Source organism: Nerophis lumbriciformis, linkage group LG32, assembly GCF_033978685.3.
Source record: "Nerophis lumbriciformis linkage group LG32, RoL_Nlum_v2.1, whole genome shotgun sequence".
NCBI classification, from domain to species: Eukaryota; Metazoa; Chordata; class Actinopteri; order Syngnathiformes; family Syngnathidae; genus Nerophis; species Nerophis lumbriciformis.
This window is the reverse complement of record NC_084579.2, coordinates 4,535,533-4,550,757: the sequence shown is the minus strand read 5'-3', so window position 1 is coordinate 4,550,757 and position 15,225 is coordinate 4,535,533. Positions and strand designations below refer to the sequence as shown.

At 40.3% G+C, this 15,225-nt stretch overlaps 1 protein-coding gene across 4 annotated transcripts in view; it reads left to right on the top strand.

Moving 5' to 3' along the window:
- Positions 1–15,225, top strand: part of LOC133574873 (myocyte-specific enhancer factor 2C-like) — a 66,655-nt gene that overhangs the window by 29,550 nt on the left and 21,880 nt on the right. For all 4 annotated transcript variants that reach the window (XM_061927205.2, XM_061927203.2, XM_061927202.2 and 1 more), the window contains exons 4-5: positions 2,441–2,560; positions 5,622–5,825. In XM_061927205.2, coding sequence (XP_061783189.1) covers positions 2,507–2,560; positions 5,622–5,825 — 258 coding nt within the window. In that variant the 5' untranslated portion in view covers positions 2,441–2,506. The remainder of the gene's footprint in view (positions 1–2,440; positions 2,561–5,621; positions 5,826–15,225) is intronic.

Sequence of the window (15,225 nt, the reverse complement as noted above, 5' to 3'; positions counted from 1 at the left end):
AGTTACAGGCAGTTTTGTCAGATTTGTCATCCGAGGAGCAGTTTTTTGTGCGTTTTATTAAAAAATTGCTGTAGAGCGCAATTTTTGAATTTGGGGTGAGGTTTTTTTATTAGATCACAGTTTTTGCCAGTCCTGATGTGTGCGTTCAGTTCGGTGAGTTTTGAAGCATGTTAAGGGGGTCAAATTACAGCGCAAAGAGGCAAAAGTTACTGTTTTTAGTACTTTTTTGTCTTGAAGGGGGAATTGCCAACTTCCTGTTGATTTTTGACCGAGGAAATTAATTAATGAAAAGTAGGTCTAAGTGAGACCTACATAGTGGTTTTCGTTTCATGACTCTACAACATTCGTACGGGGAGTTATAAGCAGTTTTCTTTCTAGGGGGCGCTAGAGCGCAATTTTGAGTTTTGGGGTTAGGTTTTTTTTACCAAAGAGTTTTGTTCGCGTTTTTTGATGTGTGCGTCAAATTTGGTGAGTTTTGAAGCATGTTAAGGGGGTCAAAGTACAGCGCAAAGCTGCGGAAGAATAAGAAAGAATTAAAGCTGCAAGCAGCGTTGGTCGGGCCCGCGTATTTGGCAGGTGCTAGTCCTAAATGTCCCAATACTTTTGTCTACTTTTAGTCTGAAGTGTCCCAAGACTTTTGTCTAGTGTACCTACCTTGTCTGCATTGTGTGGGCAAGTTGGTGCTTCCTGCTTTTAAGCAGCCATCTTAAAAAAACAGCAGCGCAGCAGCATCAGTGCAGCGGGTCTTTGAAGGCTCATAAAATCAAAACCGGAGCAGGTATTAAAAAACTGTTCTGTTAATTTATACACAAGGGTTTAATCTCTCTCCTGTGTGAGTTTGAAGCCGAAACGACAAACGCGCTCAGAGGAGATAGTTTTTGAAGGAAGGTGACCGGTTTTTACAAAAAATTTGTTTTGAAGGGGGAATAGCAAACTTCCTGTTGATTTTTGCTGGGGGTTGTCAATTTATGAAATGTAGGTCTAAGTGAGACCTACGGAGAGGTTTTTGTTTCATGTCTCTCCGACCTTCCCAGTGGGAGTTACAGGCAGTTTTGTCAGATTTGTCATCCGAGGAGCAGTTTTTTGTGCGTTTTATTAAAAAATAGCTGTAGAGCACAATTTTTAGATTTGGGGTTAGGTTTTTTCATTAGATCACAGTTTTAGCCAGTCCTGATGTGTGTGTTGAATTCGGTGAGTTTTGAAGCGTGTTAAGGGGGTCAAATTACAGCTCAAAGAGGCAAAAGTGACTGTTTTTAGTACTTTTTTGTCTTGAAGGGGGAATTGCCAACTTCCTGTTGATTTCTGCCCAAGGATGTACAATTATGAAATCTAGGTCTAAGTCAGACCTACATAGAGAACTTTGTTTCATGTCTTTCCGACTTTCCTAGTGGGAGTTACAGGCAGTCTAGTTTTTTTCCCCTAGGGGGAACTAGAGCGCAATTTTGAGTTTTGGGGTTCGGTTTTTTCATTAAAAGACAATTTTTGCAGGTCCTGATGTGTGGGTCAAATATGGTGAGTTTTGAAGCATGTTAAGTGGGTCAAATTAGTGCTCAAAGAGGCGGCCGGTATAATAATAATAAAACCTTACAAATTCAATAGGTCCTTATGTCCCATTGCATAAGGACTCCCTTTGGGAGTCCTTATGCAATGGGCCATTGCGGGCCCTAATAAAACCTTAGAATAACAATAGGTCCTTATGTCCCATTGCATAAGGACTCCCTTCAGGAGTCCTTTTGCAATGGGCCATTGCGGGCCCTAATAATAAAACGAACGAATAACAATAGGTCCTTATGTCCCATTGCATAAGGACTCCCTTCGGGAGTCCTTTTGCAATGGGCCATTGCGGGCCCTAATAAAAAACATTAGAAATTCAATAGGTCCTTATGTCCCATTGCATAAGGACTCCCTGTGGGAGTCCTTTTGCAATGGGCCATTGCGGGCCCTAATAATAATAATAATAATAATAAAACCTTAGAAATTCAATAGGTCCTTATGTCCCATTGCATAAGGACTCCCTGTGGGAGTCCTTTTGCAATGGGCCATTGCGGGCCCTAATAAAACCTTAGAAATTCAATAGGTCCTTATGTCCCATTGCATAAGGACTCCCTTCGGGAGTCCTTTTGCAATGGGCCATGCGGGCCCTAATTATTTGACATTAAGAGAACATCAGCAGTCTTCATTCGCCACTAATGACGCCATCTTGACTGTCATGGCGGCAGGCGTCTTGGTGTTTTCCAACAAAATGAAAATGTGGGCGTGGCCCCACAACGCCCCCTCCCACCCAAACACAGCAACTGGGGGAAGTTGATGGGCGTGTCCTAAAGATGAATGACGGCTCAAGTCACGTGGCTTTAGTTGACGATTGGCTGCCTGCCGACTCTCTGTTGTTGTTGTTTTTGTGCCGGGAACTGAAAACAACCTTTTTTTGTCCTCCTTGTAGAAGTCAGAGATTGAAGAGCGAGAGAGCTGAGGACTAACTACAAAGACAACAAAGCAGACGGCAAAGATGGGAAGGAAAAAGATCCAGATCGCTCGCATCGTGGACGAGCGTAACAGACATGTAAGCACACAACTTGTAATTCTGTTTATTAGCATTGACAACAAAGCTACATGCTAACAGAAAGTGCTATCTCACTGTGCCAAATCATCATTGAATAGCTTTTTCTGGACCTTCATCTCTTCGGCAGGCGAGCTAAGCGATAACATTCATATTTGAACATAAAAGTGTTAGCCTTCATGTTTGCTTGGATTTAAGTTAGCTCTAGAAACAATATATACCACTTGGTCAGTTAGCTAAGAAACTGCAATCGCGTTTGAACATAAAAGTGTTAGCCTTCATGTTTGCTTAGATATAAAGTTAGCTTTCAAACAATGTATACTTCTAGGTCAGTTAGCTAGGAGATAGCAAAACAATATGTGAGTTAGCTTTTTAGATGTCATAACCATAGACATCTTATAAGCAGACGCAGCATTGGCTGCTGTGACGCGAGAAATTGGGCCGCCATCTTGAAGTGGTGATGAGGAGCCGGCGAGCAGCCTGAACTGACAGTTGACAGGTAGAAAACAAATGTGCTAAACTGACAGTTGACAGGTGGAAAACAAAGACGCTAAACTGACAGTCGACAGGTAGAAAACAAAGATGCTAAACTGACAGTTGACAGGTAGAAAACAAGGATGCTAAACTGACAGTTGACAGGTGGAAAACAAAGATGCTAAACTGACAGTTGACAGGTGGAAAACAAAGATGCTAAACTGACAGTTGACAGGTGGAAAACAAAGATGCTAAACTGACAGTTGACAGGTGGAAAACAAAGATGCTAAACTGACAGCTGACAGGTAGAAAACAAAAGATGCTAAACTGACAGTTGACAGGTAGAAAACAAAGATGCTAAACCGACAGTTGACAGGTGGAAAACAAAGATGCTAAACTGACAGTTGACAGGTGGAAAACAAAGATGCTAAACTGACAGTTGACAGGTGGAAAACAAAGATGCTAAACTGACAGTTGACATGTAGAAAACAAAGATGCTTAACTGACAGTTGACAGGTAGAAAACAAAAGATGCTAAACTGACAGTTGACAGGTGGAAAACAAAGATGCTAAACTGACAGTTGACAGGTGGAAAACAAAGATGCTAAACTGACAGTTGACAGGTAGAAAACAAAGATGCTAAACTGACAGTTGACAGGTAGAAAGCAAAGATGCTAAATTGACAGTTGACAGGTAGAAAACAAAGATGCTAAACTGACAGTTGACAGGTAGAAAACAAAAGATGCTAAACTGACAGTTGACAGGTAGAAAACAAAGATGCTAAACTGACAGTTGACAGGTAGAAAACAAAGATGCTAAATTGACAGTTGACATGTAGAAAACAAAGATGCTAAACTGACAGTTGACAGGTAGAAAACAAAGATGCTAAACTGACAGTTGACAGGTAGAAAACAAAAGATGCTAAACTGACAGTTGACAGGTAGAAAACAAAGATGCTAAACTGACAGTTGACAGGTAGAAAACAAAGATGCTAAACTGACAGTTGACAGGTGGAAAACAAAGATGCTAAACTGACAGTTGACAGGTGGAAAACAAAGATGCTAAACTGACAGTCGACAGGTAGAAAACAAAGATGCTAAACTGACAGTTGACAGGTAGAAAACAAAGATGCTAAACTGACAGTTGACAGGTGGAAAACAAAGATGCTAAACTGACAGTTGACAGGTGGAAAACAAAGATGCTAAACTGACAGTTGACAGGTAGAAAACAAAGATGCTAAACTTACAGTTGACAGGTGGAAAACAAAGATGCTAAACTGACAGTTGACAGGTAGAAAACAAAGATGCTCAGTTGACAGGTGGAAAACAAAGATGCTAAACTGACAGTTGACAGGTAGAAAACAAAGATGCTAAACTGACAGTTGACAGGTAGAGAACAAAGACGCTAAACTGACAGTTGACAGGTAGAAAACAAAGATGCTAAACTGACAGTTGACAGGTGGAAAACAAAGATGCTAAACTGACAGTTGACCGGTAGAAAACAAAGATGCTAAACTGACAGTTGACAGGTAGAAAACAAAGATGCTAAACTGACAGTTGACAGGTAGAAAACAAAGATGCTAAGCTGACAGGTGGAAAACAAAGATGCTAAACTGACAGTTGACAGGTAGAAAACAAAGATGCTAAACTGACAGTTGACAGGTAGAAAACAAAGATGCTAAACTGACAGTTGACAAGTAGAAAACAAAGATGCTAAACTGACAGTTGACAGGTAGAAAACAAAGATGCTAAACTGACAGTTGACAGGTAGAAAGCAAAGATGCTAAACTGACAGTTGACAGGTAGAAAACAAAGATGCTAAACTGACAGTTGACAGGTAGAAAACAAAGATGCGGATCCTTGGGGATTATATTCCCAGTTTTGATCTGGGACGTCTGGTCACTTATAGCATATACGAATATTCTATTACTGTTAAGCAAACTGTGAATAATAAAACATGTGTCCTTTATCATAGCTACACGTATGACAAAAAAAAGCGCGTGAAAATCAGTGGTATTCAGTGAGGTAAGATGAATTAAAGTTCATTGCTCCTGCCAAATGAATTGCACTGAGTGGAGCGGATCACCACTCCAAGATGGCGGCCCCGCGTCTCGTCAGCGCCAGTGGGCAGTAGCGCTCCATGCTGCGTACCCTTAGAAGACGTCTATGGTCATAACTAGCAATTAGCATCATAGTTAGCAGTGAGAGCAGCTAAATGTGTAAACATTAGACTAGAAAGAGTATAAAATGGATGGCGAGGAAGGCCAAGAGGACCTAGTGGCAGACATGAAGAAGTGCAACATTTACTTCTTTCATTTATTCCTCGCCAGTTGTCTTGAGTTGTGCACGCCCCCCCACGCACACATCAGCGACTTCTGACCGCGGGAGCGGTTTGTCTTTTCCTGTTATGACAGGAAATGCAGGCACATGTGCTTCCTGATGGCGACTGACCCTGCCCCCTCCCCCGCCCCCGCCCCGCTACCGAGAACTTGACCGAATGAACGTTGAACCAAAGCACCGTCGCACCTGCTAATGTTTGTTAGCGTTGGCGTCGACGCTCACCGCCCGCTCTGCTCGTCTGCGCCCCAACAGGTGACGTTCACCAAGCGCAAGTTTGGTCTGATGAAGAAGGCGTACGAGCTGAGCGTGTTGTGCGACTGCGAGATCGCGCTCATCATCTTCAACAGCACCAACAAACTCTTCCAGTACGCCAGCACCGACATGGACAAGGTCCTGCTCAAGTACACCGAGTACAACGAGCCTCACGAGAGCAGGACCAACTCTGACATTGTGGATGTGAGTCACACACACACACACACACACACACACACACACACACACACGCACACGCACACGCACACACACACACACACACACACACACACACGCACACAGATCAGAATCAGAATCAGAATCAGAATCAGCTTTATTGTCATTACGCAAGGTAACGAGATTGAGGCCATTCCATACAGTGCGATGTGTGCATGCTAGAAAAACAATGTGCAAATATATAAAAATATAAAAAATGTAGAAGTGCAATGAATATGGTGTGAAATGAATATATACATGAAGAAAAAAAAAAAAAAAAACAGGGTGGTTGGTGGAATGGGTTATTGCACCGAAGAGAAGGCAGTTATGAGGGACAATGGGGCAGTCCGTTCAGGATGGTTATGGCCCTGGGGATGTACCTAATATTGAGCAAACTTTAGAAAAGAGTTAGAAATGTCAACAATTTGAATGAAAACAACAATAACTTTAATTTATTATACAGAATAAATATTACTAAATGTTTATTTTTTATTTAACTCATTTATTTTAATTATTTGTATCCATTAAATATTTTTATTTACATTTACGTTTAGACAAAATATTGTCGTCAATTATTATTATTTAATTATTAATATTTTGTGTATTGTAGGGATATTTCAGAATCAGAAATACTTTAATAATCCCCGAGGGGAAATTAACAATATTTCAACAACATTAATATTAATTACATTAATAAAATAACATAAAACATAACATAACATAAAAAAATAACATTCATAAAAACATAAACAACATATGTTCCTAAAATTTTATCCAATTTTACTTGTAAAGCCCTTAAAAAACAAGTGCTAATGTCTATTAAAATAATAAAAAAGGCACAGAAACTGACAGACAACAAGATGAAGTTAAAAAACACTTAAAATGGAATTAAGACATCAAATTGTGGCTAAAAAGAATAACTAAAATAAACAAACCAAAACATTTTATCAATAAAAAAATAAGATAAAACAAATAAAATGACATTTGAAGCTAATATTGAGCAAACTTTAGAAAAGAGTTAGAAATGTCAACAATTTTAATGAAAACAACAATAACTTTAATTTATTATACAAAATAAATATTACTAAATGTTTCTTTTTTATTTATTTATTTTAATTATTTGTATCCATTAAATATTTGTATTTACATTTAGACAAAATGTTGTCGTCAATTATTATTATTTAATTATTTATATTTTGTATATTGTAGGGATATTTCCTAGATGTTCCTAAAATGTTATCCAATTTTACTTGTAAAGACCTTAAAAAACAAGTGCTAATGTCTATTAAAATACATAATAAAAAAGGCACAGAAACTGAGAGACAACAAGATAAAGTTAAAAACACTTAAAATGAAATAAAGACATCAAATTGTGGCTAAAAAGAATAACTACAATAAACCACAGTGAAAACAAACCAAAGAATGGAATCAATAAAAAAATAAGATAAAACATAAATAAAATGACCTTTGATGCTTACATGTAGTGATTGGTGAGGATGTGTTAAAATGAACAGTTAAACTAAAATCAAGAAATAAAAAGTGGTTAAGAAGAATAACTAAAATCACAATAAAAACAAATAAAATGGAATAAATTAAAAAATATATTAAATTACCTTTAATGCTTTTATATCCATTAAATAAAAAAAGTTAAAAACACTTAAAATGAAATTAAGACATCAAATTGTGGCTAAAAAGAATAATTAAAATAAACCACAGTGAAAACAAATCAAAAAATGGAATCAATAAAAAATAAGATAAAACATAAATAAAATGACCTTTGATGCTTACATGTAGCAATTGGTGAGGATGTGTTAAAATAAACACTTAAACTAAAATCAAGACATAAAACGTGGTTAAGAAGAATAACTAAAATCACAATAAAATCAAATAAAATGGAATCAATTAAAAAAAAAAAAATTTAAATTAACTTTAATGCTTTTATATCCATTAAATTAAAAAAAGTTAAAAACACTTAAAATCAAATTAAGACATCAAATTGTGGCTAAAAAGAATAATTAAAATAAACCACAGTGAAAACGAACCAAAAAATGGAATCAATAAAAAATAAGATGAAACATAAATAAAATGACCTTTGATGCTTACATGTAGCAATTGGTGAGGATGTGTTAAAATAAACACTTAAACTAAAATCAAGACATAAAACGTGGTTAATAACTAAAATCACAATAAAAACAAATAAAATGGAGTCAATTAAAAAAAAAAGAAGGTAAAACCTAAATAAAATGAACTTTAATGCTTGCATGTAGTGATTGGCGAGGGTGTGTGTTTGTTTGTGTGTACAACAAAATCTAATTAAAATAAGATCGAGACATGAAACGTGGCTAAGAAAAATAACTAAAATCACAATAAAAACAAATAAAATGGAGTCACTTGAAAAAAATAACATAAAATGACCTTTGATGGTTGCATGCAGCGATTGGCGAGGATGTGTGTGCGCGCACGTGGACACTCTGCAGGTGTGTGTGGTCCACGCGGCCCACCTCATGGCCTCCAGGTCAGAACCCGGTTTAGGGGCTTTCTAATCCTCCCTAATCTGCGCCAATCCAGTTGAGCTCGTTAGCGTAATCCGCTCGGCCGCGGCGCACCCACTGATGTCGTCTTGGAGGCGGCGTGGATCCGCTCGTGTCTCGTTGACCCGCTAATTGTTTTTCGCCTCACTTCCTGTCATAAAACCATTTGACGGGCCACTTTGTGGGCGTGGCCTGTGTGGAAAGCCAGGTTAGTCTGTGATGTCATCAAAGTTTTGCCAGGATCACAACTCATGATTGACAGTGTCAACATGGACTGTGTGTGTGTGTTTTCCCAAAACACACACACACACACACACACACACACACACACACGCTTACTGCTTCTCCCTTCTTCTAAATGACTGGAAAGCGGCAGTGTTCTAAAAATAGCACAGAACAATGCTAAGAATAGCATGGCGGCTGCAGTGTGAGGGCGGCGTGAATGAGTGTGTGTACGCTGACGGAAAAAAAAACACACACTTTTGGTTGAGTAACCACCACATACTTCCCCAAACATTCCTGTGGGAGTCGGCCTGCTGGCTTCCTCCTTGCTCGCTCCGTATTGTTTATTCGCACTGTTAGATGGCGTAGGTAGCATACAGTCTGAAGTTTTGAAACCGAACGCAAACGTTCAACAAGTGTGTTCATGTACAAGTGTGTGTGTGTACAGTAACCTTGTAGGGTCATGCACCTGCCAGGGTGGCATTAGTGCTTGACACACACACGCACACACACACACACACACACTCTTTCCACCACCCTCAGCCATCATCATCACTGCAACCCCACCCTCTATAAACCTAACAGGTGGACATGACTGGGATGACTGAACCCACTGTGTGTGTGTGTGTGTGTGTGTGTGTGTGTGCGTGCATGTGTGTGTGTGTTCTTGTATTTCTACCCTTCTTGAGACATGAAGAAGGAAAAGTATCTTCCATATGAGGAGGTGTGAACAAGTGATGACATAAATCAATAACATTGCATCTAATAGACAATGTCTCATTTGCACCCCTGCTGGTGACATCTATCAACATGAGGGTGGTCCCAAAAAGGAGGGATTTTTTTTTTCAAATTGACTGTGTGTCGCTTTTAAAAGTGCTCCCCCCTCTGGTCAACATATGAAATAACAAGTGTGTTTCAAAACTTGGAAGTGCTCCCTCTCTGGTCAACATATGTAATAACAAGTGTGTGTAAGAAATTGAAATGCGCCCCCATCCATCCATCCATCCATCTTCTTCCGCTCATCTGAGGTCGGGTCGCGGGGGCAGCAGCTTAAGCAGGGAAGCCCAGACTTCCCTCTCCCCAGCCACTTCGTCCAGCTCCTCCCGGGGGATCCCGAGGCGTTCCCAGGCCAGCCGGGAGAGATAGTCTTCCCAGCGTGTCTTGGGTCTTCCCCGTGGCCTCCTACCGGTCGGACGTGCCCGAAACACCTTCCTAGGGAGGCGTTCGGGTGGCATCCTGACCAGATGCCCGAACCACCTCATCTGGCTCCTCTCAATGTGGAGGAGCAGCGGCTTTACTTTGAGCTCCCCCCGGATGGCAGAGCTTCTCACCCTATCTCTAAGGGAGAGCCCCGCCACTCGGCGGAGGAAACTCATTTCGGCCGCTTGTACCCGTGATCTTGTCCTTTCGGTCATGACCCAAAGCTCATGACCATAGGTGAGGATGGGAACGTAGATCGACCGGTAAATCGAGAGCTTTGCCTTCCGGCTCAGCTCCTTCTTCACCACAACGGATCGATACAGCGTCCGCATTACTGAAGACGCCGCACCGATCCGCCTGTCGATCTCACGATCCACTCTTCCCCCACTCGTGAACAAGACTCCGAGGTACTTGAACTCCTCCACTTGGGGCAAGATCTCCTCCCCAACACGGAGATGGCACTCCACCCTTTTCCGGGAGAGAACCATGGACTCGGACTTGGAGGTGCTGATTCCCATCCCAGTCGCTTCACACTCGGCTGCGAACCGATCCAGTGAGAGCTGAAGATCTTGGCCGGAGGAAGCCATCAGGACCACATCATCTGCAAATAGCAGAGACCTAATCCTGCAGCCACCAAACCAGATACCCTCAACGCCCTGACTGCGCCTAGAAATTCTGTCCATAAAGGTTATGAACAGAATGGGTGACAAAGGGCGGCCTTGGCGGAGTCCAACCCTCACTGGAAACGTGTCCGACTTACTGCCGGCAATGCGGACCAAACTCTGACACTGATCATACAGGGAACGAACTGCCACAATAAGACAGTCCGTTACCCCATACTCTCTGAGCACTCCCCACAGGACTTCCCGGGGTACACGGTCGAATGCCTTCTCCAAGTCCACAAAGCACATGTAGACTGGTTGGGCAAACTCCCATGCACCCTCAAGGACCCTGCCGAGAGTATAGAGCTGGTCCACAGTTCCACGACCAGGACGAAAACCACACTGTTCCTCCTGAATCCGAGGTTCGACTATCCGGCGTAGCCTCCTCTCCAGTACACCTGAATAGACCTTACCGGGAAGGCTGAGGAGTGTGATCCCACGATAGTTGGAACACACCCTCCGGTTCCCCTTCTTAAAGAGAGGAACCACCACCCCGGTCTGCCAATCCAGAGGTACCGCCCCCGATGTCCACGCGATGTTGCAGAGTCTTGTCAACCAAGACAGCCCCACAACATCCAGAGCCTTAAGGAACTCCGGGCGGATCTCATCCACCCCCGGGGCCTTGCCACCGAGGAGCTTTTTAACTAAATGCGCCCCCTTTGGCCAAAATTCATTAAAAAAATAAATATATGTATATATATATAGAGAGAGAGAGAGAGAGAGAGAGACATACTGTAATAACTTGAATAATGAAGATTGAAAACCATTTACCGTATTTTTCGGACTAAAAGTCGCAGTTTTTTTCATAGTTTGGCCGGGGGTGCGACTTATACTCAGGAGCGACTTATGTGTGGAATTATTAACACATTAGCGTAAAATATCAAATAATATTATTGATCTCATTCACGTAAGAGACTAGACCAGGGGTCGGCAACCCAAAATGTTGAAAGAGCCTTATTGGACCAAAAATACAAAAACAAATCTGTCTGGAGCCGCAAAAACTTAAAAGCCATATTACATACAGATAGTGTGTCATGAGATATAAATTGAATTAATATGACTTAAAGGAAACTAAATGAGCTCAAATATAGCTACAAATGAGGCATAATGATGCAATATGTACATATAGCTAGCCTAAATAGCATGTTAGCATCGATTAGCTCGCAGTCATGCAGTGACCAAATATGTCTGATTAGCACTCCACACAAGTCAATAACATCAACAAATCTCACCTTTGTGGATTCATGCACAACGTTAAAAGTTTGGTGGACAAAATGAGACAGAAAAAGAAGTGGCATAAAACACGTCCTAGAAAGTCGCAGAAAGATATACATGTAAACAAACTAAGGTGAGTTCAAGGACTGCCAAAATTAGTAGGACAAAACGGCGCTCGCCAAATACTCGAATCAGTGAAGCATGTTTAATATAAACAGTGTGCTTTGTAACAATTACGGAGGTTTGTGTCATGTTTGTCCTCCTACAGAAACCATATTAAAACAAAAAAATTTTTTTTTTCCCCCTCAACTTTTTCCATTTTTCATACATTTTTGAAAAAGCTCCAGAGAGCCACTAGGGCGGCGCTAAAGAGCCGCATAGAGCCGCGGGTTGCCGACCCCTGGACTAGACGTATAAGATTTCATGGGATTTATCGATTAGGAGTGACAGATTGTTTGGTAAACGTATAGCATGTTCTATATGTTATAGTTATTTGAATGATTCTTACCATAATATGTTACGTTAACATACCAGTGGCTTATTTATGCCTCATATAACGTACACTTATTCAGCCTGTTGTTCACTGTTCTTTATTTATTAGGGCCCGCATGGCCCATTGCATAAGGACTCCCAAAGGGAGTCCTTATGCAATGGGACATAAGGACCTATTGAATTTGTAAGGTTTTATTATTCTTTCTTTTTTCTTCCGCCGCCTCTTCGAGCACTAATTTGACCCACTTAACATGCTTCAAAACTCACCATATTTGACCCACACATCAGGACCTGCGAAAATTGTCTTTTAATTAAAAAAACCGAACCGCAAAAATCAAAATTGCGCTCTAGCGCCCCCTAGGAGAAAAAAAAACTAGACTGCCTGTAACTCCCACTAGGAAGGTCGGAAAGACATGAAACAAAAACCTCTATGTACGTCTGACGCAGACCTAGCTTTCATAATGGTACATTCTTGGGCTAAAATCAACAGGAAGTTGGCTATTCCCCCTTCAAGACAAAAAAGTACTAAAAACAGTCACTTTTGCCTCTTTGAGCTGTCATTTGATCCCCTTAACATGCTTCAAAACTCACCAAACTGAACACACACATCAGGACTGGCAAACATTGCGATCTAAAAAAAAACCTAACCCCAAATCTCAAAATTGCGCTCTACTGCAATTTTTTAATAAAACGCAAAAAAAAACTGCTCCTCGGAAGAAACAAATGACAAAACTGCCTGTAACTCCCACTGGGAAGGTCGGAGAGACATGAAACAAAAACCTCTATGTAGGTCTCACTTAAACCTACATTTCATAAATTGACAACCCCCAGCAAAAATCAACAGGAAGTTTGCTATTCCCCCTTCAAAACAATTTTTTTTTTTTAAACCGGTCACCTTCCTTCAAAAACGATCTCCTCTGAGCGCGTTTGTCGTTTCGCCTTCAAACTAACACAGGAGAGAGATTGAACCCTTGTGATTACAATGACAGTAGCGCTTTTTTTTTCTAACTGCTCCGGTTTTGATTTTATGACCCTTCAAAGACCCGCTGCGCTGATGCTGCTGCGCTGCTGTTTTTTTAAGATGGCTGCTTAAAAGCAGGAAGCACCAACGTGCCCACACAATGCAGACAAGGTAGGTACACTAGACAAAAGTCTTGGGACACTTCAGACTAAAATAGACAAAAGTATTGGGACACTTATGACTATCACTGGACAAAAGTATTGGGACAGTTAGGACTAGCACCTGCCAAATACGCGGGCCCGACCAATGCTGCTTGCAGCTTTAATTTTAAATTGCCTTTCAAATGTCTATTCTTGGTGTTGGCTTTTATCAAATACCTTTCCCCAAAAAATGCGACTTAGATATGTTTTTTTCTTTCTTTATTATGCATTTTTCGGCCGGTGCGACTTATACTCCGAAAAATACAGTACAAAAAAATAACTTAAAGTTAAAGTAGCAATGATTGTCACACACACACACTAGGTGTTGTGAAATTACTCTCTGCATTTGACCCATCACCCTTGATCACCCCCTGGGAGGTGAGGAGAGCAGTGGGCAGCAGCGGTGGCCGCGCCCGGGTATCATTTTTGGTGTTTTAACCCCTAATTCCAACCTTTGATGCTGAGTGCCAAGCAGGGAGGTAATGGCTCCCATTTTTATAGTCTTTGGTATGACTCACAACCAGAGGTGGGTAGTAACGCGCTACATTTACTCCGTTACATCTACTTGAGTAACTTTTGGGATAAATTGTACTTCTAAGAGTAGTTTTAATGCAACATACTTTTACTTTTACTTGAGTATATTTATAGAGAAGAAACGCTACTTTTACTCCGCTACTTTTATCTACATTCAGCTCGCTACTCGCTACAAATTTTTATCGATCTGTTAATGCACGCTTTGTTTGTTTTGGTCTGTCAGACAGACCTTCATAGTGCCTGCGTTTCAACAAATACAGTCACTGGTGACGTTCACTCCGTTCCACCAATCAGATGCAGTCACTGGTGACGTTGGACCAATCAAACAGAGCCAGGGGTCACATGACCTGACTTAAACAAGTTGAAAAACGTATTCGGGTGTTACCATTTAGTGGTCAATTGTACGGAATATGTACTGTCTTGTGCAATCTACTAATAAAAGTTTCAATCAATCAATCAAAAGTGTGAAGGAAAAAATACCCTTTTTTATTTCAACCGTACATCCCGTCAAAAGCCTAAAGACTGACTTCACAGTTCCTGTCTTCACAATAAAAGTGCCGCTCCATCGCGCCTGCGCTTTCAAAATAAGAGTCTCCGAAAGCCAGCACAAACAAGCTAGCAAGCTACGGAGTTTGCCACCAATGTATTTCTTGTAAAGTGTATAAAAACAAATATGGAAGCTGGACAAATAAGAAGCCAAAAACCAACCACTTTCATGTGGTATTAGACAGAAAGGAGGAACTTTTTTTCTCCTCCATTTGAAAACGTGGACGCTATCATCACTACTGTCTGATTCCAATCAATGCAAGTCATCAGAATCAGGTAATACACCAACTTATATTCTTGTCTTCATGAAAGAAAGGAATCTATATGTGTTAAACATGCATGTATATTCATTAAAACACCTTTAACATGTAAACAAAAACTGCAAAATAAATACATATAAATGATATACTGTATATATCAATGTATATGTATATATATATATATATATATATATATATATATATATATATATATATATATATATATATATATATATATATATGTGTGTGTATGTTACTCATCAGTTACTCAGTACTTGAGTATTTTTTTCACAACATACTTTTTATTTTTACTCAAGTAAATATTTGGGTTGGGTGACTACTCCTTACTTTTACTTGAGTAATAAATCTCTAAAGTAACAGTACTCTTACTTGAGTACAATTTCTGGCTACTCTACCCACCTCTGCTCACAACCTAACTAAAAGCTTACCTTTTTTATATTTGCATAGTATGTATATAATTATTAATGTTGTAAATACTGATCTTTATACATCTAGAAAGGGTGGTCCATTTTTCAGAGATCTCAAGAAGGTCAGAAATACAAGA